Below are 26,343 nucleotides of genomic sequence, written 5' to 3'. Positions count from 1 at the left end.
GCTTTGGTAAACTTGTTTAATAGTGACAAGTTAAATCTAAGGTAATAAGACTATGTGATTGTTGGGAGTGGAAAAATTGGTCTTATTATATCACGACCCTGTTAGGATTTTCTTTTACTGGTTATTGCCAATTGTTTCCAAGTATTTAACAGATAAATGCTGCTCTATGGTCTCCAAAAGTGGTCTGTTTTCCTGGAAGAGTAGGTAAAGAGAACAGACAAGTCATTCTCTGGGATTTTGCTTTTGCTAAGAGCAGGCAGAAAATTCAGCTGTATTTGCTCTTCTCTTTTACTCCTCCTATACTTGGAAGGGAAAAACACGAGGTTGACCCTTTTCCACCTTCCTCAAAGTATTCCGGGGTCTGACCCCAGGCTCCCTTTGGGCCCTCTAAGGCTGGTTAGGAGCATCAAAGAAGGGGTAAGTTGAAATTCAGAGGGAGTACTCCAACTGATAACCATATACACATAATTTCATTTTAGTAAAATTTTTAAGTATGAGTTTAGTACTCTTCAAAATCTACCATACCACAGACCTCAGCAAAGCTGCAATTCATCAGTTTTCATCCTCAGTTTCAATTCTTTAACCTTCAAGAACTAAAGTAAAATCAAGTTTTCAAAACACATGATTGTAAGCAAAGCTTAAGCCTTTATATCAACTGAGAATTAAGAATTTAAATCCATCTCTTTCTTAATGAGACACTTGATATGATAAAGTTAAAAAAAGTAAAAATCCTATCAACCTTTGACTCTAGAGTTTAAAAAAATATTGATTACAACTCCTTCTATAGACTCATGATTACCTCCCAAGTTATCCACAATAAAAAGAAAATCATGGAAGTCAGAAAGCAGCTTGATTGTCAGTAGTATCAGTTTCCATCTTCTTTAACCCATGTGAATGTTTAAAGACATTTAACATGTGGCAGAAGAAAAGGAATCACACTACTTCTAATATTCATGGTAACAAACTCTCCATGAAAACATTTAAAGAAACTCCATGATTTCACATCTAAAATTAGACTTCTATTAATAACCAACAAGCTACAGTTTCTTTTCTATATCTCACTGCTCTGTGTATTTCTAAATGATTTATAGAGAAGTTGAGGAGAACTGAAGGGTTTTCTTTAGTTAACTTTGAACATTAACCTGTTCACATGCCAGAAGCTGTTATACCAAATATTTAAAAATCAGAGCTGTGCTGGGAAAAAAATGACCTACAAAAAGAAAAGACATAGTTTCTGCCTTTGAGACAGCTTCACAGCCTAAAATTTCAAAAAGCAGCAGAAAAGCAGAATCGGTTTTGTTTATTTGCTTTCTCCATTTGAGTATTAATCAATATAGCATCAAGTCTAAAGTTCAACTACTAGTAACATTATTTCCTCAGTAGTCATCACTTACAATAGGATTCTAAATTTACATAAAGTGAAAAACAAACCTAACAGGAAAGACATTAGGGCCTGGTATTAAACCTTTAAGTTAATAACAAATGAAAACAGAACTAAACCTAATGAAGGCACTATTGTAAACAGCAATCCACACCTGATCGCCACAACCTCAAAAAAAGATTTTCACTAGAAATTGAGAATTATACGATGGCCCTTCAGAAAAAGCAAACTAAGGAACTGTAACATTAAAAAGGAAACTGAATTATGATCACTATGTATGTACCTATACTGACATAATAAACTACTTGCCAGCAGTACCTTGAAATTTCCTAAACTGTAAAAGTACTAGTTCTTGAAAAAGCCCACTTAAACCACCCTAAAGTCTAAATAGTCAAGACATTTACTAAATTAGTGGTTCTTTAAATGAGAGCTGGGTGCAGCAGAATAACCTGGTGCTTGTTAAAACACAATGCTGGGTGCCACTCCCCCATGGTTTCTGATTCACTGCATCTGAAATGGGGCCTGGTAGTATATATTTCTAACAACTTCTCAGGTGATGCTGAAGCTGCTGGTCCGGGGACCACCTGCTAAGAATCACTGGCCTAAATTATTAATAGTACACAGTTCTAACCAAAAGTTTGGTCAAGATGCATGTAAACAAATACAAAGGTAGAATACTTAAATACTTAGAAAGAACGTTGATAAATTCACCCTTATTACATCAAAACATCTACATCTGCTTCGTGGTCTTCCTCAGTCACTTTCAAGGACAGCACTTCTTCATTAAGGAAGAGCCCACTGAGCCTCTCCTTCCGAGCCTGCCTCTGCTCTTTCAGCTGCCTCTTGCGTAAAGCCTTCTGCTGTAACTTCCGCTGCTTGGATCGCTTCTGTCAAAATAAAAATTTCTAAATCAGTAAGATTCAGTTCTGGCATATCCACCCCCAGAATATTTTATGGATCAAATTCTGTATTTTCAGAATCTCTGGAGATGTCCAAATTCCTCTGCAGGATGATCCTGGTTCCAGTAAGTGAGCCATTGGCTTAGACTGGAAAATGATTCTTCAAGATTCTATTTTTATAGTATTTGACCCGTGAATCTTAGGAAGAACTGAAACCTGATCATTTTGCCTAGTTATGGATAATCAGTCATTTCAAAGCTTTTTTTTTTCTTTTTTACAAAATTAAGGTACATTGGTGTAACTGCAGAGTGAACATATAATAAACAATACTGAATACCAATGTAGAGAACGTTGCCAATATCTCTAATCCTTACACTTTTCAGGTGTTTTTCATCCAAAAGCACTAGCAATTTTACAATGGCTGGGAAAGAATCATGTCTTTTCCACATTAGGCAAATACCATCTTAAAAGCCCATTAGAAACCCAGTGGGTACTCCATTCCTTGTCAGTGGTAAACTGATGGAAAAAAGGAATGACCACATATCCAAAGGAATCCCCTGGCAACCAACAAAGCTGGCTATGTTTCTGCTACTTTGGTAAGAGCCAGGGAAGGAAGGAATGTGTATCTCCTTAGTCACCCACTGGGTTCCGTTAAGAGTTATAGAGATACCTTTTTTATCCTTAAGTTGGCTCCAAACTGTCACCACTGCAAGGAAACGAACTTACCTAAGCATCACAAAACCATTCTAAAAACACTTATTAAACCTCCCCATTTTTTTATGTGCCCAAAAGTATTACGAAGAATTCTTCAACTGTAAATAGACAGAAATTAGAGGTGTTATTATATTTTTAAAAGATCTAAGAACAAACATTCGAGATTAAAACACTAAGAAAACATTTAATACACACACACACACACACACGTGCGCGCGCGACATGCAGAACATTCTTAGGAGCTAATAGACAGCAACATCAGCAACATAGTGAGATCCGCTCAGTAGTGAGTTGCAGCCAATACTGCAATCTTGAGAGTCACTCACTATTTCCATCAATTTATCTTACTTAAAACAGACACAAAAATCAGGTAAAATTAAATGTGATACAGCTGTGGGTCAAAACAGTATTTCAAAGCACTCAGCTGGAAGGGCTTTACTCAGTAGCAGACTATCCTGCTTGTTCAATTAAAGCCAAAACCCACAGGCATTCAGAGAGCAAGATAATTTTAACTCTTCAAGAAATTTATACGAAGGAGTACTAATGTTAATATTGAAAGGTAAAGTTTTGTATTGATTAGACATTTTACTTTTGAATCCCGAATCCGCTCTGCTGCACTTGCAGACAAGTTGCTGTCACTGTGTGCTCGACTCATGTTGGCACTGGAGTTTGAAGCAGAGTTTCCAACACTGGACCCACTGCTGCTTGCAGAACTGACCATGCTGGCACTGCTGCTGCTGGCACTGGCACTGGCCCCGCTCACTCCACTGGTGCTTGCACAACTAAAGTTGCTTCTCTTCCAGGCCTCTCTTGCAGGCCGTTGGCGAGGGCTATGCTCCTTGATATAGTTTCTGACCTTGGAACACACAAAAACTGGTCAGTGTCATTCCTCAACATTCTCCCTCAAAATACTGGCAAAAAGAATATTGTACATAATGTAAGACATTATCAGAAGTGCTACAGATGTACTCATCAGGGAAATGCAAATCAAAACTACAATGAACAGCGCCTGGGTGGCTCAGTCAGTTAATGGTGTGCCTTCGGCTCAGGTCATTATCCTGGAGTCTTGGGATCGAGCACCAATCTGGGCTCCCTGCTCAGTGGGGAGTCTACTTCTCCCTCTGCTCCTCCCCCTTGCTGTGTTTTCTCTCTCTCTCCTTTGCTCACTCTCTCCCTCAAATAAATAAAAAATTCTTACAAAAAACCTACAAAGAGGTAGCACCTCACACCTGTTAGAATGGCTAAAATCAACAACACAAGAAACATCAAGTGTTGGTGAGGATGTGGAGAAAGGAGAATCCTCCTGCACTGTTGGTGGGAATGCAAACTGATGCAGCCATTCTGGAAAACAGTATGGAGGTGCCACCAAAAGCTAAAAATAGGGCTACCCCATGATCTAGCAATTGCGCTACCAGGTATTTACCCAAAGAATATAAAAATACTAATTTGAAGAGATACATGCTCCCCCACCATGTTTAAACCAGCAGTATCAACAGCAGCCAAATTATGGAAAGAGCCCAAATGTCCATCAACCGATGAATGGATAAAGAAGATGGAGTATGTATATATATATAATAGAGTATTGCTCAGCCATCAAAAAGAATGAAATCCTGCCATTTGCAATGACATGGATGGAGCTAGAGAGTATTATGCTAACTCAAATAAGTCAGAGGAAGACAAATACCATATGATTTCACTCATACATGGAATTTAAGAAACAAGATAAGTGAGCATAGGGAATAAAAGAGTGAGAGACGAAAACCAAGGAACAGACTCTTAACTATAGAGAATACACTGATGGTTACCAGAGGGGAGGAGGGTGAGGGGATGAGTTAAATAGGTGATGGGAATTAAGGAGGGCCCTTATGAGGAGCACAGGGTATTGTATGCAGGTGTTGAATCACTCAACTGTATACCTGAAACTAATATTACACTGTATGTTAACTAATTGGGATTTAAATAAAAACTGTAAAAAAAATGTTGGATTGGATCCTGGGATAAAACAAGACATTAGCTTAGGGGCGCCTGGGTGGCTCAGTGGGTTAAAGCCTCTGCCTCCAGTTCAGGTCATGATCCCAGGATCCTGGGATCGAGCCCCGCATCGGGCTCTCTGCTCAGCGGGAGCCTGCTTTCCTTCCTCTCTCTCTGCCTGCTTGTGAGCTCTGTCAAATAAATAAAATCTTAAAAAAAAAAAAAGACATTAGTTGAAAAACTGGTGTAACCTAAATACAGTCTGTAGATTATTTAATAGTACTGTATCTATGTTAATTTCTTGCTTTTGATGAATGTACCAAAAAAAGAACTTGGATTGTAATAGATGCTTAAATAATAGTGACAATAAAAGACGAATTATAAAGAAATAAAAATAACATTTATTGAATACAGACTTGTGAACCTGGACTATAAACTAGGTTGATCTGTTTGGCTTTCTTGAGTTGTAGGCTCTGTGAAGACAAGGATCATTTTTGAACTGTTTTGTATCCTAATATTTAATAGATACTTAATATTGTTAAATAAATAAATCAAATAAAAAGTGCTAGAGATATACATAAGTAGACTATAAAGGATGAGAGAAATCTCTAAATGTAGAAACAAGTCCCAGAAAAATTGACAGTGTTCAGAATTCTAGAATATATATTATGGAGCTTTATTTTAAAACATATAAAATATAATCAGCAAATGGAAGGCTATAGGCTTCCAGAATTTAGGATTATAAGAAAGTAACACTCAGGGGTGCCTGGGTGGCAGTCGGTTAAGTGTCCAACTCTTGGTTTTAGCTCAGGTTGTGATCTCAGGGTCATGATATCAAGTCTTGAGTTAGGCTCTGCACAAGCATGCCCTCTGCTGGTTTCTTTCTCCTCCCACTGCCCCACCCGCTGCGTGCGCTCTGTCTCTCTCAAATAAATAAATAAATCTTTTTAAAAAAATGCTCAGAGAAATTAACCTTAAAACAAATCAGATTAGGCATTTTTTAAAGGTCTCAATATGATTTAAGTAAGTTGCTGATTATATCTAAGATTAGGGTGTTTCCTAAATCTTAGCTAGGGGCCCATGGTAACTATCTTCAAATGGAAGATCCAATTTCGATACTATTGAAAAATGAGCTGGAATGTAGAAAATTATAGTATACCTGTTGAGAGAAATACTGAAATAAAATTTTTACAAATGATGATAAATGCAAAAAAACTTTTAAAAAATGAGAACATAAGTATTCATTCAACTATGTACCAAAAAAAATAGAGCAGTACAGACTATTTAGAAGACAACAGAAATGTATATTCAGCATAGCAAAAGGAAAATTACATTTTACCCTAGCCAGCCTCAATTACTCCATAAGACAACTTAAATCCCCCAATTCAGATGTTCACTCAAGTATAGATAGCCCTCAATAATCAGTATTCTGATTCTGTCAATCACTCTTTTTTAAGGTGAATTAGAATAAATAAATAGCATAACCACCCCTTAAGTGGTAAAATTAAGTTGCAAAGCCTACACAACTAAAAAGAAGGTTCTAGATCCACATGATCTCAGAAAGGCACTGCCAGGTGAGATGTACCTAAAACCTTACAACCATGTGCTCTCAATTACTGCCACCACTTTTTCCCATATTATATTTCACAGCAGTGATTTGGACCTTAATTATTTGTGTATTTTAAAATATTATTCAAGTCTACATACTATAAAATGATGATTTTCTTAACAGCTGTAAAATTTCTATTTTCTTTACATACCTGCTTAAGTTTTTCATCTGTGAGACAGTTAAGTTCAATAATAAACTCACTGTCTGTAGGGGAAATCTGAGCAGAAGGATCAATTATTTTTATTATATCAAGTTGCTCCCGAAGACCCATCTCTGTACTGACTTTACGACTCAGATACTCAATATATTCCACCTATGTGATGAAAAATTATAATAAACAAGATCAGTGCCAAAACCTCTAGTATTTTAGTGTGTCATTTATAATGTGTTTCAAATAAAAGCACTTAACGTGATATTTGTTCCCTACAAAACAGTTAAAGTCCCCACTCAGATTGTACAGAGCAATCCACATTTACCCAGTAGCTTTATATAGGCAATACATTGAGCTTCCCAGAGTCTCCGTATATATGCTTTCAATTAAGAACATCAAGATCCCTACCTGCTCATCGTTTGTCATTGCACTCCAAGGAAGTTCATCTAAATTCTGGTGCTTATTTTTCTTTTTAGGAAGCAGGCAAGGTGAACTCGGAATACTGGGTATGACATCAGAAAGTACATCACTCCCACTGGCAATGTCACTGCCTGGTAACTTTATAAAAATAAGAAGGGGTAGGAAAAGCAAAATTTTTCAAAAATACATTTTAAACCCCACAACATATTTCATATTGATTAAAATGACTTTTTAATGACAAATACAGAAAGAGAAGACATTAATTCTGATTCATTCCTATTTTAGACAAAGCAGCAATATCAACACAGTCTTTGTAAACAGTCATTTATTCAATGAGATATTCTCCAAAAGCTGAAAATCATAATCAAGACTTGTTAATAAAATACTAACTTAAGAGTCAATCACCCTTAGGGTTTTTAATTCACAGTGTGAATGTAGGCTAGGGCTCACACAGCATGATGAATGAGGAACACTGGTCTCCATTTCAGGAGATGAGAGTGATCTGCCATGACCTGGCTCTTTGCCCAACACTATGCTGGAGACACTGTCAATATAAAGACAAACCATGGCCCTTGTGCTCAACTCAGTATCAACAACAAGGCAATTAAAATAATATAAAATATGCTGTTAATATAGAGCAAACCACCTTAAAGATCAGAAGTATTAGAAAAATTAGAAAAACTTTAAGAAAAATTAGAAAAATGCTGAGACAACATGTAGACCAAGGAGAAAAGCAAGCAAGTCTGATACACAGAAAATCTATTTAAAGTGAGATGAACACCAAATAAATGTGCTAAAATTTTACACTGCTTAATAAAAACCAGTTAGAATGGGGCGCCTGGGTGGCTCAGTGTGTTGAAGCCTCCGCCTTCAGCTCAGGTCATTGTCCCGGGGTCCTGGGATCTAGCTCCGCATCGGGCTCTCTGCTCAGTGAGGAGCCTGCTTCCTCCTCTCTCTCTGCCTGCCTCTCTGCCTACTTGTGATCTCTGTTAAATTAAAAAAAAATCCCTTAAAAAAAACAGTTAGAATGGATTTCATTTTTTTAACAGCTATCTTGAGTTATAAGTGATACAAAGAAGAGTACATATCTAATATATATAATTTGAGAACTTTGGACATACGCATACAACCATAAAACCATCACCACAATCAGGGTAAAAAACATATCTATCACCTCCAAAAGTCAGAATGGGCTTAATTTTAAATAAATGTGTTTAGAGACACCTGGCTGGCTCAGTTGGAGGAACATGCAACACTTGTTCTCAGGGTGGTGAGTTTCAGCCCCACACTGGGTGTAGAGAGATACTTAAATAAACTTTTAAAAATAAACAAGTTTAAGTCATTCATCAGAAACATAATTTCTTCTACAAGGAGTACATAATTTTCAAAGATAATTCTTTCATTTTTACAAGGTACAAAATACTACCTTTTTGTTGTTGTTGTCCTGTGCAATTGCATCTGAACTCTGGATGATTACTAGGCTTTTGAAGTTACCAAAAGAGAAAAGCTACTTTAGCCATGAAGATTATTGCAATCACACACATCTGGTCTCCTACTCTCCCTGGAGCACTCATTAATAGGTACAGGGGAGTCAAAGGATTTTAAGTCATGGTCCTTATACAAAAACTTTATACTCTACTGGGGAAGATAATATTATAACACAAACATACAATTATACAAAATAGCAAACGACAAATGCCAGGTTTGAAATGACAGGTCATCAACAGAAATATCTAGCAGTGAGTTAAAGCTGCAGGATTAAAGCTTAGAAGAGCTACAAGGGGACCAGGCGATGGGGAGTCAATTGTACAGAAGGGACTAACAAACAAAGATACAAAAATGGGGCTGATCACCATGCAAGGTGACCACAATTCTTAGAATGAAATTGTCTAAGCTACTACTGTTAAAAACCACATTTTCATTTTAACAGTCACTGATGAGTCCAAGTATATAAATGACTACCAACAATTTGTATGACTTCCGTTAAAAATCTCATTAACTAACACTGCTTTAATTGTTCATTCACTCTTAGCCTTGATGTAATCTATTATATCTAGTCAGTGTCATGAAAGCATGATTGCTGAATGCATAGATGAAGGCCATCTTTCAGTCTTTAATGTCAAAAAAGAAAATATTTTGCTATTTTCCTTTTGAAAGACTTCAAATCACAACAATACTACATTAAAGAGCTCCCTGGGGTTCCTAAAACAAAATGAAACAGTCTGTAACAGATGAAAGTCCTCTCCTACTTCAAGCTCCTTTGATATATTAGGTAATGGCACTATCAAAATATGTATACTCTCAAAATTTAAGAACAATTTCCACCTAAATCTTTAGTGAACATCTGCTAGTTAACAGAGTATATATTAAGCACTTATATTTGTGCCTTTGGTTCTGTTTACATGTATGTTGGGGGTGGGGGTGAGGTAAAGAGGGCAACTAGTGGTTCTTTGGCTATTTTTTTTTTCAGGGAGAAGTGAAAAGATGCCAGAGTTCAAATCCCAGTTCTGCTGCTCACTAGCCATGTTATCCTGTGGACGTTAGTTTGCTTCTTTGAGCCCCAGAGTTATGGTTAATGTCACCCATCTCAAAGGATTGTTGAGAAATTTAAATGAGGTGATAGGTCTGGCACAAGGCAACACACAATAAACAGATGTCTTCCTTTTCCCATCTCTTTCCATTGTTTTGTACCCTGATAAAAGGTAGCATAAGCCATTAGAGAATGCCACATATTGCTAAAGTGGCTGAAATTTCACAAGGTACTCTCAGAATCACAGAATGTGCAAAAGGAGAAGGCATTCAAGTAAGGAGACTAACTTGGTAAAACCACAATTTTTTTTAAAAAGTAGGTTAAGGATAAGGAGACTAATATAATTAAAACAGAAAATCAGTGCTCGGGGACTGAAAGCTCAGTGGATGAACAAGCTGTTACATGATATGCAGAAGTAGGCCAGTAACATTTTCTAAGTAGAAGAAGCTTGATGAAATTAGTCTTAAGGAAAGATGAGTTAAAAAGCAGTATAGGGACAAAATAGAATAAGGGAAGGCTGGAAATCAGACAGGAAATTCTTATTTGATCTAGACTTAGACTAAGATAAATAAAAAATGTGAAGGAAAATGGGAATAAATAGGGAGAATTTCAAATGAAAAATGATTTACAAGGCTTTTTTATAAGATTTTATTTTTAAGTTATCTCAACATACAACATGGTGCTCAAACTCACAACCCTGGGATCAAGAGTCGCATGCTCTTCTGACTGAGACAGCCAGATGCCCTGACAAGGCTGTTTGATAACTGAATGGATGATAGTCAGATGACCATTTGTTGAAACCAGAAGAAAACTGGCCAAATTTCAGTCATACAACTCATACGGGGTAATGCACTTAAAAGATCTCAATTTTTTGTAACAAGAGACCTGAGGCAATATTATAGACCTTCTAGCCCAACACCCTCATTCTACAAATAAGGAAAAATGATGTCTAGGGAGGGTTATATGACTAGTGCCAGTATCCAAAGTGGAACACAAGCCTGGTTGCTTTCAACTATGCTGGGATGTCTTGCCTTGCCGGTAGTTTGGAATGAGAGAAGAACACAACTGAATATGGAAAGTTTGTAGTGATAATGAAAGAACCAAGTGCAAATGTCCTTCAAAATGACAACACTCATTTTTCACTACACTGTAAGACATGTCACAAAGCAGAGTCTATTTTTCTCCATGGAAACACTGTAAGGAAGTTACATTACTGATCAAGGACTCGGCATCAGATAATAGGTACATTAAATAATAAGGTCATCCAAGTGGAAATGTCAAGTAGTCAACTGGAGATACGGGATCAGAGCTGCAGATGTACATCAGAATTAACTGCATGAGCTCCTGTATATTTATTAAACAAGCAATATTCCATTTTATATCTCAAGCTAAAAATGTTTAATAATTCTTATTCCATGTTTTTCATGGACAATAATATTTAGTATATATTATAATCAGTAATTGTGACAAGTAGGGAAAATTAAATCAAATCTCTGCCATATCTTCTGCAGTATGCAACAAAATTTTATGAATAAGCTCATTTCTGTAACAACTGATGTGTAGTTTCAAATTGCACCTTTAGGTTTCAAGTGTGACAGCTGAATTACTCACTCTTTAAATTTTCTATGGTTCCCTGCTCAACAGTAAAATAATTTCTCAAGCTCTAACACTAGTCAAATAGAGCTTTAATAATAAAAGGACTGCAAGCAAAGAAGACTATTAAGAAAGCAAAATGCTTTGATGCTACTTCACTGTAAGGTTAAAATCCTGCCTTATCAAGTAGTTAGTATTTCTCTTCCCAGAGAACCCATGAATCCTTTATATTTACTTTAGTAGTAACTGAAACATCTGTTAAAAAGTTTTAAATGTAGTTTTTAATCACAACAGAGGTACTAGGAATTTTTAAGTTATAGTTAACGATTTTAATCTATATTAATCCTAACACATAATTTGTAATTATCTTCTTGGATAATTTACTGCACATCATTACAAGGTCCCACAAAGACAAGAGATCATTTTAAACCTTTCAGAATATTTAAATAGCAAATATCCATGGTAACAGAGTACCCACACTCCACTTTCAGAAGTGGGGAAACACATTACTAAGGCAGGCCTTGTTTTTATTCCAATGTTCTAGTCAGTCATGTACATTAATAGTGAGTGGTTGGGGATAGTTTTCCACTCTAACTATTCATGAAATGAGCAAAGAAGTCAGCAATTAAAATTAAAAAACATCTGCCACTTTGTAACATTATAGATAAGAACTCTAAATCAAAGAAAATAATCAGAAAAAATAATTCTCAAAATTATCAGAACTCCATCCAATTATCTTTATTAAGAATCTTTGTAGTAGTCTGATTTTATTTTATTTATTTTTAATTTTTATTTATTTTTTTAATTTCTTTTCAGTGTTCGAGAATTCACTGTTTATGCACCACACCCAGTGCTCTATGCAATATGCGCCCTCCATAATACCCACCACCAGGCTCACCCAACCTCCCCCCCTCGCCCCTCCAGAAACCTCAGATTGTTTTTTAGAGTTCACAGTCTCTCATGGTTCGTCTCCCCCTCCAATTTCCCCCAACTCCCTTCTCCTCTCCATCTCCCAATGTCCTCCGTGTTATTCCTTATGCTCCACAAATAAGCAAAACCATATGATAATTGACACTCTCTGCTTGACTTATTTCACTCAGCACAATCTGATTTTAAATACAAAGTGTGCACTTAAAAAAATGAGGCACAGAATAAAAAGGTAACCACACAAAGATGTTTACTGCTGTGTTACCAGTAGTAGAAAAAATTTTGAAACAGATGTAAAAGGGGAATGGTCTCACAATTTCTGACACCAGGAATAGTATAGTGCCAGGAATAGTACTGGGAATATTATACAGTCACTAAAAGAGTTATTATGAAGGTCATGAAAAAGTTTATATGTTAAATGAGAAAATTGTATTACAATACGTTATCCAGAAGAGAAGGGAATACTTCCTAACCCATTCTATGAGGCCAAAGCAATACAAAGACATCACAAGAAAACTACAGACCAATATCCCTTATGAATGCAGATGCAAAAATTCTCAACAAAATACTAACAAATGAAATGCAGCAGCATATAAAAAAGAACATAAAACATGACCAATTCAGATTTATTCCAGGAACATAAGGGTGAGTCAACATACAAAAGTCAATGTAGTACATCATGATCATCTCAATAAATGCAGAAAAAGCATTTTGACAAAATCTAAATAGTTCTTTCAGATAAAAATAACGAACAAACTAGGAGTAGAAGGGAAATTCCTTAATATGATGAAAGGCATTTATGAAAAACCTACAGCTACCATTATGCTCAATGGTGAAAAACTTGAATGCTTCTCTCTTAAGTTCAGAAAAGACAAGGATGCCCATTTCTGCAACTTCTATTGAACACTGCACTGGTCATCTAGCCAGTGGAACTAAGCAAGGAAAGAAAGAGCTACCCAGACTAGAAAGGAAGAAGAAAGCCTATCTCTATTCACAGATGACAAGATTTAAAACACAGAAACTCTAAAGAATCCACACAGAGAAAAATAATCATTTAAGTTAACAAATGAGTTCAGCAAAGTGGTAGGATAAAAAAAAATCAATATACAAAAATCAGTTTTATTTCTACACACTAGCAATGAACAATGCAAAAATGAAATTAAGAAAACAATTTCATTTTCTACAGCATCAAAGGAATAAAATATGTAGGAATAAACTGAACCAAGGAAGTACAAGGCTTTGACATTAAAATAACAGATTTGATGCAATCCCTACCAAAATTCTAACCGCCCTTTTTGCAGAAATAGACAGCCTGATTCTAAAACTCATGTGGAATTGCAGAAGGGATCCCCAATAGCCAAAACAATCTTAATAAAGAAGAACAAAGAACCTCATGCTTCCTGATTTCAAACTTTACTATAAAGCTAGAGTAATTAAAACAGTGCGGTACTGGCATAAGGATAGACATGCATATTAATGGGACAGAATCGACAGTCCAGAAATAAACCTACTCATCTATGACCAATTCACTTCCACAAGGGTACCGAGACCATTCAATAAGCAATGAATATAGTCTTTTCAACGAACGGTGTTGGGACAACTGAATATCTACATGCAAAAGAATGAATTTGTACCCCCATCTTCTCCCATATACAAAAAATAACTCAAAATGGTTCAAAGACTAAGTGTAAAAACTAAAACTATAAAACTCTAAGAAGGAAACAGGTGAAAATCTGTATGACCTTGGATTAAGCAATGGTTTTTTTAAAATATGACATCACAAGCACAGAATTGAAAAAAAATAAACTGATTACTAAAATTAAAACCTTTTGTGTGTCAAAGGACAGTATCAAGTAAAAAGACAACCCACAGGAAAGATCCTTTGTGAATCATGTGTAAGGGTCTAGTAGCCATAACATATAAAAAACTTTCAATTCAACAATAAAAGACAACACAAATTAAAAATGGGCTAAGGATTTGAATAGACATTTTTCCAAAAAAGAACACCAATCACCAGCAAGCATATGAAAAATAAGTACATGAAAAGATGCTCAACATCATTACTCATTAGGGAAATGCAAATTAAAACCAAAATGAAATACCCCTTTATATACAGTAGCATGGTTGTCATCAAAAAGACACACAATACTAAGTTTTGGCAAGGACATGGAGAAATTAGAAGTTTCATACATTGCTGGTGGAAATGTAAAATGGTACAGCCACTTTGGAAGACACTTTGGAAGTTCCTCAAAAAGTTAAACATAAAGTTATCACATGACTCAGCAATTCCACTCCTAAGTGTATGTACAAGAGAATTACAAATATACATCCACAGTATGTCAACTATACTTTAATAATAAAAAAGATACATCCATATAAAAACTTGTATCTGAATGTTCACAGCAGTATATTCATAACAGCTGCAAACTGGAAACCAACCATCAGCAGATGAATGGATAAACAAAATGTGATGTGTCCATATCTATTTAGCAATGAAAAGGAATTGGTGTGGACTGAATGTGTGCACCCTCCCTACACCACCACCACCAAATCCCTATCTTGAAGCCCTAATCCTCAGTTTGGAGGATCTGGGGGTAGGGCTTTGGGTGATAATTACATTTACATAAGGGTAGATGCCCCATGATGGGATTGGTGACCATAATTATAAGGGGATGAAGAGAGCACAGCTTGCTCTCTCTCCCCTCTGCATGTGAAGATAAAACAAAAAGCAGCCATATGCAAACCAGGAAAAGGATCCTCACCAGAATCTGACCATTATGGTATTCTGAACTTGGACTTTTAGCCTCTAGAGCTGTGAGAAATAAATATTTGTTGTTTAAGCCACCCAGTCTATGGTATTCGTTATACCAGCTAAGCTAAGAAAGAAATGAAGTACTGTGACACACTACAACATGGATGAACCTTGAAAACATGCCAAGTGAAAGAAGCCAGACACATATTATATGAGTACATTTATATGACATGTAAAAATGCACACCCATAAAGTAGATTAGTGGATGCCAGGTGATGGAGGTGATGAAGGCAGGGGGAAATTGGTAGTATCTGCTAACAGGTATGGATTTCTTTTTAGAGTGACAGAAATGTACCTGAATTAGATAGTTGTGATGGCTGTACAACACTGTGAATATATTAAAAATCACTGAATCATACACTTTAAAATTATCAAAACAGCAAATTTTATCTCAATTTTTCAAAAGTGAAAAATATTTTAATTTTTTATGCAAATCATATTTACAACTGTACATAAAATAGAAACATCTGAAATAATATAAAATATAAAAAGAGGTGTTTTAGATTATTTTTCCTCTTTAAAAACTCTTAATTTTCAGTGCTGCATTTTTATAACAAGAAAAAACTGAAACCAATCTAAATATTCATTATTAGAGAATAGATTAAATAAATTGTGATATAGCTATTGAAAAGAATGAGATGTTAGTTGCATAAAAGCAAAGGGCCAAACTGGCTGAAATATGATTCCATTTGTGTGTTTTTAACACTGTGCAAACATACTTGTTATCTGCACAAGCTCTTAACAGTGGTAACCACAGCAGAGTGGGACTTGGAGAATTGTTTTTAACTTCATGCCAGTCTATCTTCCTATTTTAATAAGAAAATGTTTGAAATAAAATAATATTTGGTTCCTCCTTTGGAATTTAACTTCCAAGATTTGGATGGCTTTCAAACATAGCAGGCATTCAAGTATCTGTTGAATATTAACATTAGCCATATGCAAGGAAAGCTTCCTCAAATGTTACTGTCTTTTACAATCAGAAAATGGATGTTGCAATAACATGATTTACATTTTCTGATAGACTGTACTCATTATAAGGCAGAATTTCCAAACAATTTGCCACAAAGCCATTTTACATGGCATATATGCTACACACACAAAACACTGTAGGGCAAAAAACAGCTCTACTATGAAGAGATTACAAAATGAGAAATTATATTTCTGACAACAGTGGTTTGTGATCTTAGATATATAGAACATAACCCTGATACAAGGATATTGTGTCCATAAGGACACAAAGGCTATTTACTATAAATGCAGGAAGAACACAGTTGCTTGGATGCATGTGTAGAAAAGTACTGATGATATATACTAATGGGAACATTATACAAGTATTAAATCACATGAAAATCCACAAAAGGGTATCTGTAGCATCAGAAGCCTAAATTGTATATTAGTCCAAAAAAGGATACATATTCCATCTAATTCTTAATGTTGCCAGGGAAGAAAATATCAAAATACAAATTCATTATTCTATTTATGGAGTAATAATGGTAATACAAGGGGGAAAAAAACAAACCTACCTGCCATTCAAACTCACTATCTGACCAATCCCAGTATGTGCTAATAGAAGAAGAGACATCACTGCAGACACTCCCCTCAGGGAATAAATCAAAAGAAGTGAAGTCTTGATCATCTAACAGAGAATAGCAATCATCTTGATCTCCAACAGAAACTGATGAAAATAGCTCCTCACTGCATTCTGAGCTGGCAACACTTGTTCCACAAGAAGTTAAATTCCACCTTAAAAACACAACACAAAAGAAATCACAACAGGAACTCCAGAATCCACACAACTTTAAGATATTAATAGGAGATACATTCAAGACATTTATGAAGAATGTAAATATATTTTTAAGGTATGACAATGATACTGTGATTATTTTCAAAGGAGCCCTTATCTTTTAAAGATGTATACTAAAACACTTATGAGTGAAATATATTTGGGATTTTTTGCAAAATAATAAGGGGAATAAGGAATGAAGAGTGCTATAAAACATATTGCCATATGTGAATAACTGTTAAGTTGGGTGATGGATATATGAGGTTCATTACACTATTCCCTTTACACTTGTATTTGTCTAAAAATTTGTATAATAAAATATTTTAAAAGAAAATTGTATCTAGGGCTGCCTGGGTGGCTCAGTTGGTTAAGCATTGTGCCTTCGGCTCAGGTCATGATCCCAGGGTCCTAGGATGGAGTCCCGCATCAGGCTCCTGGCTCAATGGGGAGTCTGCTTCTCCCTCTGCCTGCCTCTCCCCCTGCTTGTCTCTCTCTCTCTCTCTCTCTCTCTCTGACAAATACATAAAATCTTTAAAAAAAGAAAATTTTGTCTAAATTAAGAATAAAGTAAAACACCTTCATCTATAAACAACACATATAGCATAGTGATTATGAATACACTCTGAAGTCAGACTGACTTCAAATTTTTGCTGTTGTTTGACTGCTGCTTGATTTTAAGCAAAACATAGTGTCTTCAAGCCTGAGTTCTCATCTTCAAGTTATTATGAAGATTACACAGGAATGCATACAGAAGTCTTAGAATAAAAAGTGCTCAATACACGTTAGTTGTTGTTGTTACTATATTATTATTATTATTATTACTAAAGGAAGAAGGTAGTCAGGGCAAGAAAAAAGCAAGAAGTATACAGAAGTTCAAAGCATGTTTAAATAACTTTTATGGGGGCGCCTGGGTGGCTCAGTGGGTTAAAGCCTCTGCCTTCGGCTCAGGTCATGGTCCCAGGGTCCTGGGATCAAGCCCCTCATCGGGCTCTCTGCTTGGCAGGGAGCCTGCTTCCTCCTCTCTCTCTGCCTATTGTGATCTGTCAAATAAATAAAATCTTAAAAAAAAAAGATTTACATAACTTTTATGTATCAACGCTATACAAGATCATTGCAAAGACGTTAAAATAAGAAAGGAGTGATAAACCAGCAATTCCATTACCCAACAATAACTAATCCATAGCATTTTGGTATGTGCATATGTATCTTTTATAGAATCAGCATTCTGCACACAGGCATGCACAACACACACACATATACACATATTTTAGTATCCTGCTTTCTTCACTTAATATTATATATTAAACATTTCCCTATGACTATTACTTGAAAACATTTTGATGCCTATATAACATTCCACTAATTAAAAAGTCTCATGATTTACTTAATCTTATTCCTTCAATAATATTTAGGCTGTTTCCATTTTTTTGGTATTACATATAATACCAAGATGAACTTTTTTGTTTCTAATTATTTATCAAAATATATATAATCTTTCAGGATAGATTACTTGAAAGTACTGAGTCAAAGGATATGACCACTTCTAAAGGTCTTATCATACTTCGTTAAATGCCCTTCTGAAACGTTGCACCAACTACACTCCCTGAAGCAGTATATAAAACATGCTCATTTCACCACAACCTTAACAGCAGTAGAATTTTAATTTTTAAAGTTTGACCTATTTGACAGGGGGAAAAAACATTTTTTAAAAAGATCCTATTTATTTATTTGTTAGAGAGAGAGTGAGAACAGGCAGGGGGAGAAGCAGGCTTCCTACTGAGCAAGGAGCCCAGCGCAGGACTCAATCCCAGGACCCTGGATCATGACCTGAGCAGAAGGCAGACGCCTAACTGACTGAGCCACCCAGGAGTCCTGGAAAAAAAAAACAACATTTTTATATCAACTTTTATTTCTTCAATTACTGGCAAGATCAAATTTTAAAATGTTTATCAGCTATTTTGTCCTAGTGTTTTTCTATGTGTTAATGTTTTCTTTACTGATTTTATGAGTTCTTGATGCATTAAGAATATTAACACTTTGCTTGTGGTATTTGTTGCAGGCTTACTTTTGTCTTGAAATCTACAAATCTGTTTTCTTTTGTGAATTTCCACTAGCTTCATACTATTAACAAGATAATCTTCATTGCTTAGGCAGCAGTCTAGGGAATTAATCCTTAAGATAATTATTTAGTATATCTGATACTAATAAGATACTGAAATAATGACTTCCTGAAGAAAATCCTGTTACTTACCTATTACTAGGTTGTTTCTCATCCTCATTAAATCCATTTTTTTGAACCATGTTTTTCATTTTTTAACTCCCCCATCTTATTTTGTACTATTAATCTTAACTTCAAAGCTCTTGATTTACAAAATTTAGGCAATTTGACATTTTTATGGCACTTTTTCCTTTGAGCTAAATGTAGAATATTTTAAAGGATCAAAACACACACAGACACACACTCTCTAAACTATTATGGTTCAGTAACTATCAGTACGGATGTCAATACGCTTTGTTAAATAGGCAAAATCTAAAATTCATCTAACATCTTAGAATACCTTGTAATATTACCCAGTTTCATCACATGCTTCCTAGGCAGGCAGTATCCTCATATTTTTAAAAAAATCAACAAACCTAGTAGAATTAACCAAATTTTTCAGGATGTACAATAAGGGAATATAAAAGCTAAAAAATGGTAATCACTCTTCTAGACCTAGTAAACCATCATCTATGTTGTATTCTGTGCAATTTTTTTTTCTTTTGTGTCTTCAAATTGCATGTGAGCTTTTTCAATCTTTATTCATTCACCCCCACAACAAACATTTAGTATCACCTATGGGCCAAGTACTGTGTGTTATGTGGTAGGAAAAACTGTTAGGTAATTTTTTTTTATGAAAATTTTTTTCTGAGCTTGCAAAAATTCAGTAGAAATGTGCTTCCCTCCATGCCTAAAAATGACTTTTCTTTTCAAAAGACTAGATCACTGACAAGACAGGAATTTGCTTGGTTTTGTGCTCTTAATATAGAGGAAAATCAGTATGTTTCTCAGTTTTCTAGGTCCATGACTTTATAACAGATTTAACAGGACTCTGGATATTCTTAGAAGCTTTTGTTTCTTTTTCTTTTTCCTTTTTTTAAATTAACAGTGGTAAGAACACTGGGTTCATACCATCATTCAAACCAATCATTTACAAAATAGAAAAATAATATTTTTACTACTAGAGATTTTTAAAAATTCTATTATAATTTCCAAATATTGTTATTATGACTTTAAGGCAATGTGAACAAAAACAAAGTGGGTAGTACTTTTCTCCATTGCCGGTGAGATTATTTGGTACTGTGTGTGTGTGTGTGTGTGTGTGTGTGTGTATCTCAAGAGCTTCAAAAAAAGTTCATTCCTTTGGACTCAGTAATTGCCATTTCAGGAATCTATCACTTCCCCAGATAGAAATTGGGAAAAAATGTATGTCCAAACATATCTAAACAATATCATTTATAGTAGCCAACAAAGGAAAAGAAATGCCCCCCCCAAATATGGGGAATAAATAACATATCTAAATAATGGTGTTGTTTAATCATTAAAAATTATATTTTCAGGGGGCACCTGGGTGGTTCAGTCAATCGGGTGCTCGACTCTTGATTTCGGCTCAGGCTATGATCTCAGGGTTGTGAGATGGACGATGTCCCCCACCACCCTGTGGGGTTCTGTGCACTCACTCCCTGCGGAGACTGCTTTGAGATTCTCTCTCTCCCTCTGCCTCTCCCCCCACTCACACGTTCTCTTGCACTCTCTAGAACAAAATCTTTTTTTAAAAATTATATTTTCAGGGGCACCTGGGTGGCTCAGTCAGTTAAGCATCTGCCTTTGGCTCGGGTCAGGATCCCAGGGTCCTGGGATTGAGCCTTCATGCCCCCCACTCATGTTCTCTCGCTCAAATAAAAAAAATTTTTTTTAAGGATTTTATTTATTTATTTGACAGAGAGAAACAGCCAGAGAGGGAACACAAGCAGCGGGAGTGGGAGAGGAAGAAGCAGGCTTCCCACTGAGCAGGGAGCCTGATACAGGGCTTGATGCCAGGACCCTGGGATCATGACCTGAGCCAAAGGCAGATGCTTAACGACTGAGCCACCCAGGCACCCCAAAATCCTTAAAAATTTTTTAAAAATTTTAAATTAAAAATTATATTTTCAGACTATTTTTTAAAAAGAAAAACACTTAAAATATAAGTGTAAAAACCTGGTCACAAATTATATATAACCTGATCCTGATTTTTAAAAATTATATATAAACATAACAAGAACATTAAAAGTAACATCAAAATGCCGATAGTTGTTATCTTTACTGAAAGGGGTCATGAGTGATCTTTGTAGTTTTGTATATGCCAATTTTCTTTTTTTTCAAGATCTTATTTATTTATTTGACAGAGAGAGAGAGAGATAGCGAGAAAGGGAATATATGCAGGGGTAGTGGGAGAGGGAGAAGCAGACTCCCTGCTGAGCAGGGAGCCTGATGTGGGGCTTGATCCCAGGACTTGGGATCATGACCTGAGCTGAAGGCAGACACTTAACCACTGAGCCACCCACACGCCCTTGCATACGCCAATTTTCTAAAGTGAGCCGTTGTAATAAAAATTTAAGAGTGATTCTTTTAGACTGTTTTGATGGTTTCAAATATGTCATAAATGACCACTGTGTGCATGTGCTCAGCACTGAACTATTCAAATCTGCAAAGCCCTTAAATCTTTTTCCAGTAGGAGAAAGCTACCTGATGCTAAGATCCTAGCTATAACCATAAAATTATTCGCAAAGGAGACTTTCTACTTTATAAAAGAAAAACGTTGAAAAGAATCCTATTGAAATGGAGTTTAATGCAATAACTAGGCTTGCTGCCCAAATTTTAGTTTAAAAAAAAAAAAAAGTAAAGCCGAGAACATTTATCTGCAAATCTTATCTGCCAAAATCCCCATATAGTCACCCCCAACCTCTGCTACAACTTTGGAGCACAATAGGCCATCAAGGCCCCAAGTCAGAGCAGATGACACAATCCCTTCACTATACTCAAATTCTCACCTCTCCTCCTAGTGATCTCAATTGTCTTGGTATTATTATCCATCCCTCTTACCCTCTCTATAGTCTTGGAAGTAACAAACATTCCATGTAATTTCTAAGAATAAATATTCCATTCATGTTCTGAGTTCATCCCACCCATCTCCTGTCATCTCACACTCTCTCATATTTTCAATTTCTCCCTTTCCTGTGGGCTGCTTCTAAGGAGCTAAAAATCTCTATTCTTGGAAAAGAGAAAACTAAACAAGGCAAACAACAACAACGAAACCTATCCTGCCAATAGGGTGTACAAAAGTGAGACACTGGGTGCCTGGGTGGCTCAACTGGTTAAGCGACTGCCTTCGGCTCAGGTCATGATCCTGGAGTCCCAGGACTGAGTCCCCACATCAGACTCTCTGCTTGGCAGGGAGTCTGCTTTCCCCTCTGACCCTGCCCCTTCTCATGCTCGCTCGCTCTCTCTCTCATTCTCGCTCTCTCAAATAAATAAATTAAAATCTTTAATAAAATAAGAAAAAGTGAGACACTATCCTCTCACTTTTCACAATTATTCAATGTGAAAGTACTGATGTATTACTAAAAGATGAAGAGAATAACACATCTGGTAGTTCATACTAACCTCCTTCATCTCACAATTTAATTACAGCACTTACCAATATCATAATTTTTTCAATTTAGTAAATGACTTCCTTTTTTGATAATGGTGGAGGTTGCCATTGACAAATGCTAAAAGAAAACCCTAATTACATCAGAAACATCCTGTCCCAAAACCAAAGAAAAATGTCTTATATACCACATATATTCCATATTAACATTTAAATTAAAAAATAATTGGGCCTTCTGGGTGGCTCAGTTGGTTAGGTGTTCAACTCTTGGTTTTGGCTCACGTCATGATCTCAGGTTGAGATCAAGTCCTGCATCGCATTCAGCACAGAGGCTGCTTGAGATTCTCTCTTCTCTCCATCTGCTCCTTCCCCCCTCTGCCATGTGCACACTCTTTCTCCAAATAAACACATCTTTAAAAAATAAGTTTCAGGGCGCCTGGGTGGCTCAGTGGGTTAAAGCCTCTGCCTTTGGCTCAGGTCATGATCCCAGGGTCCTGGGATAGAGCCCCGCATCGGGCTCTCCGCTCAGCGGGGAGCCTGCTTCCTCCTCTCTCTGCCTGCCTCTCTGCCTACTTGTAATCTCTGTCAGATAAATAAATAAATAATCTTTTAAAAAATAAGTTTCTTGGTTTATCAAAATTTATGTTGTTCTACCAAACTTCCAGACAAACCCAACTGGGTCATAAAATCCTAAAAGATACTCCTAGGAATGTGTGAATTCTTAGGAAAGTGGCTGTGTTCATGTAATTTTCCACAGAACCTAGAGTAATGATAGGTCATCCTAAGTCACAGGTGACTCTGATATGAACATTATAAACATTCAAACTTAGGGCTCATAAATTAGGAGTGCCCTGAATCCCTTGGTTAACAAAGATTTAAAATATAGCCCAGAGTCCAGCAAACAAGCAGGCACAAAACTGCCATCATCATAAGGCTCTTATCAATGGCATTAAATAAGCTCCACAGTTTTCTTATCAGGTAACAAGGAAGAAGCAAGATAAAGGTAAACCAAGTATCTACCAACTCACAAGGTTTTTATTTCCAATAAAATGTGTTTTATAATGACTAAACCCTAAGCAGAACATCAATACTCAACTACAGAGATCTGGGTTTTGAATTGCTGCTTGAACTGGTGATGTGAAGAAAAGATATGACACATGCAAATCCAAAATAAAAGAATTCTGTAAACTAAACTTTGCGTACATACATGACTTAGCTGTTTGCTTCTTCCTGAAAAGAACTGACTGGTAGTATACTGTCCTCTCAAATGCCATCTTGAGGAGGGATAGGAAAGAACATTCCAGAATGAGAAAAGATTTAAAAAGCAAGGTAACCTAGGGCAAAAATATCATCTGATGTAAATATTGCTACTTCTGCTTCCCCTAATCTCTGCTGAAAAGGGTACAAAGCAAAATACATTAAACCTTCTAGTGCCATTCCAAGCCTTCGGAAAAGTAGGGTAGGAGATGGAGGTTTTTAAAAAGCAGACAAAATGTTTGACTTGGGAAAACTGGAGTTGAACAGGAACCTCCTCCATCTTAACTGCCCCATTCTGGAAAACAACCTTGGCCTTACCTCGGTCTTAGAAAAGGAATAGAAAAACACAAGAGAAAAAAATGGGAAAGATAAAAAGGAAGAGAACAAGCTGTAAGAAATGTATTCATCTCCTTGCTTCACTCCATCACCCCACCAATTTTGGCAGTGCTTACCCTTAGCCTCTTTCCCCACTCCCTTGCCCTCATCATAGGAGCAGGCTAATTCTGGAATCATTTCACTTCCCTGTGTATAGGACTTGCTCCAATGCTGCAAAACTTAAATAACAGTTGCAAAAGTATTATTTTATACTGTTTTCCAATGCAAACAATCCTAAGCACACTTGATTTCATAAACACATTACACTCATTATACATCATGGGTTAAGTAAGCTTCTGTGAGTCAGTCTAAGAAACTATAACAACCATTTATAACATCTGAGCCATTAGTTCTGTTCCAAGTTTCATCACTGGCTCCAAAGAAGTAATCTTGGCTTTGCCTAACTCAGTTTTATGACCTTGAACTTAGTCTTTCCTCTCTGGGCCTCAGTTTCCTCATTTTTGCAATGAAGATTTGGAAGAGTCGTTAACAAATTTACTACCACTTCCTTTTCAAATGTGTTATACTGCTGTTCTGTCTATTTAACTATAACACCTGGTTTACAGACTCTAACTTTCTTTTAGGTAAGAATCATGTCTTACACACCACCTGTACCTGGTAGAAGCTCAGTAAATCTGTAGGCTGATTTAAGAGGTGGGGGAGGGCATGCAAAAGACATTAAAATGTGGAAGGATTTGTTCATGCTCATATTGTGGATCAGAAATCAGAACTAGACTCCTTAATTCAATGCCATTATTTTCCATAGCTGAACCCATCTCCTCCCTTGTTCTCCACACACCCTCCCAGGCCTTGGTATATATCTCTCCAATATCCACCTATATTCTAGGTTGGGGCTATGTGTACAACATCTTCACATCCCCCACATTTGGTATAACACTCAAATGCTTACATGAGAGAATTCTCCAGAACACTCTAGTTTCCAATAAAATCAGTTAGGAGATGCACCCTCTGAGTAAATTTGTATAAGCAAGCCCATCCTAAGCTTAGCTCCATCCCTCCACTGGGGGAGCAAACCAAGGGATAAGCTACATGAAGGAACCTTCCAGATCTAGGCTTATAGATTTTGGCACGGCCTAGAGCGATAAAGCAAAGAGTGCATAAGGAAGAGGGAAAAAAAGGACTGTCTGGTTTCCTGGAGCTTCACAAAAAAAAAAAAAAAAATGGGGTGGGAGTGGAAATTGGGCTGTGAGGAAGATTAAAAATCAGGAAACTGAAGATTCTAGCTTTCAAAGTGCCATCTTTCAAAAGAACCATAGATGGTTTTGAGTCATCCGAAATCTCTAGAGCGTATGGAAAATGGAAGGGGTTAAACTTTCTCGGGTGGATGGAAACATGGATGCATCTTAAAACTGAAGGTGCGGATTTGGGATTCTCCCGGCACAGATGAGGCAGGAGGGGAAAGGGAGGCGTCGCTATGGTCAAAATATGAATGGGGAAAAGGGAGCAAGTAAAATGCCGGCCGAAAGGAAAATCGGAGGGCAGGAGTGAAAATAGGGAGGAGGACAGAGAAGGAGCCAGGGAAGGAGCGCTGGTCGGAGGAAGGTGGGGGAGGGGACGATGGAAGCGCAGACCCGAGGCGGAGCGCCAGGTTTGGGAGAGACCCAGCGTTCTCCCTTTTGAGGCAGGGGTGTGGGCACTTCGACCCTGCCCTCAGCGACGTTTCATACCTGTTGGTGTGGAAGCGGTGGAGTGGATCCGTGCGATGACAAGATGAAAGCTGGCAGCCGAAGTCGCTGATGTCCAGGCAGCCTGGCTCCTCGCTCGGGCAGGTGCCCACTCCGCGAGGGGGTCCCAGAAGCGGGAAGGGCTCCTCGGGGGTTAGAAACTTTTCGTATGAAGTGGTGGCCGACGTCTCGTCGGACATGGCTGGAGACGACCTGGCTTTGGGCTCCCTCTGTGGCCCAGGGCTGCTCCCGCGCCTGCCCCTTCCCCCACTCTAACCTGTCCGCCGCCGCCGCCGCGCCGGGGTGTGCCCACCGTAGCTCGCTAACAGGCTGAGTGCCGCGGCCAGATGCCGCCCAGGGAATGCCGGCCGCGCTAAGAGGCTGCTAGAGAGCACAGCAACAGACTGGCCACCCCGTCAGCGGCTTAGTGGCCTCGGCAACCCTCTCCAGTTGCGGCCGCTGCCCGGCCCAGCCCAGTCAGCGCAGCGCAGCGCAGCGCAGCGCAGCGCAGCGCAGCGCAGCGCCGCCGCCGCCGCAGCCGCCACTGGGCTCGCCCCGCCCCACCGC

The 26,343-nt window shown here is 37.3% G+C and overlaps 1 protein-coding gene across 1 annotated transcript; it reads right to left on the bottom strand.

Annotated features, from left to right (window-relative positions):
* Positions 1–2,097: 2,097 nt before the first annotated feature.
* On the bottom strand, positions 2,098–26,343 carry FAM199X (family with sequence similarity 199, X-linked; the record flags this gene model as incomplete). Its single annotated transcript, XM_080831292.1, has 6 exons — positions 25,780–26,343; positions 16,531–16,750; positions 7,134–7,283; positions 6,726–6,887; positions 3,584–3,850; positions 2,098–2,268 (listed from the first exon to the last, which is right to left on the bottom strand). Exons 1-6 carry the CDS (start codon positions 25,974–25,976, stop codon positions 2,098–2,100), a joined length of 1,167 nt encoding a protein of 388 aa, XP_080687418.1. The 5' UTR covers positions 25,977–26,343.

This window comes from Martes martes (genome assembly GCF_963455335.1).
Source record: "Martes martes genome assembly, chromosome: X".
Classification (NCBI taxonomy): Eukaryota; Metazoa; Chordata; class Mammalia; order Carnivora; family Mustelidae; genus Martes; species Martes martes.
Note: the sequence above shows the minus strand (reverse complement) of the source record. Positions and strands in the feature narration are given on the sequence as shown.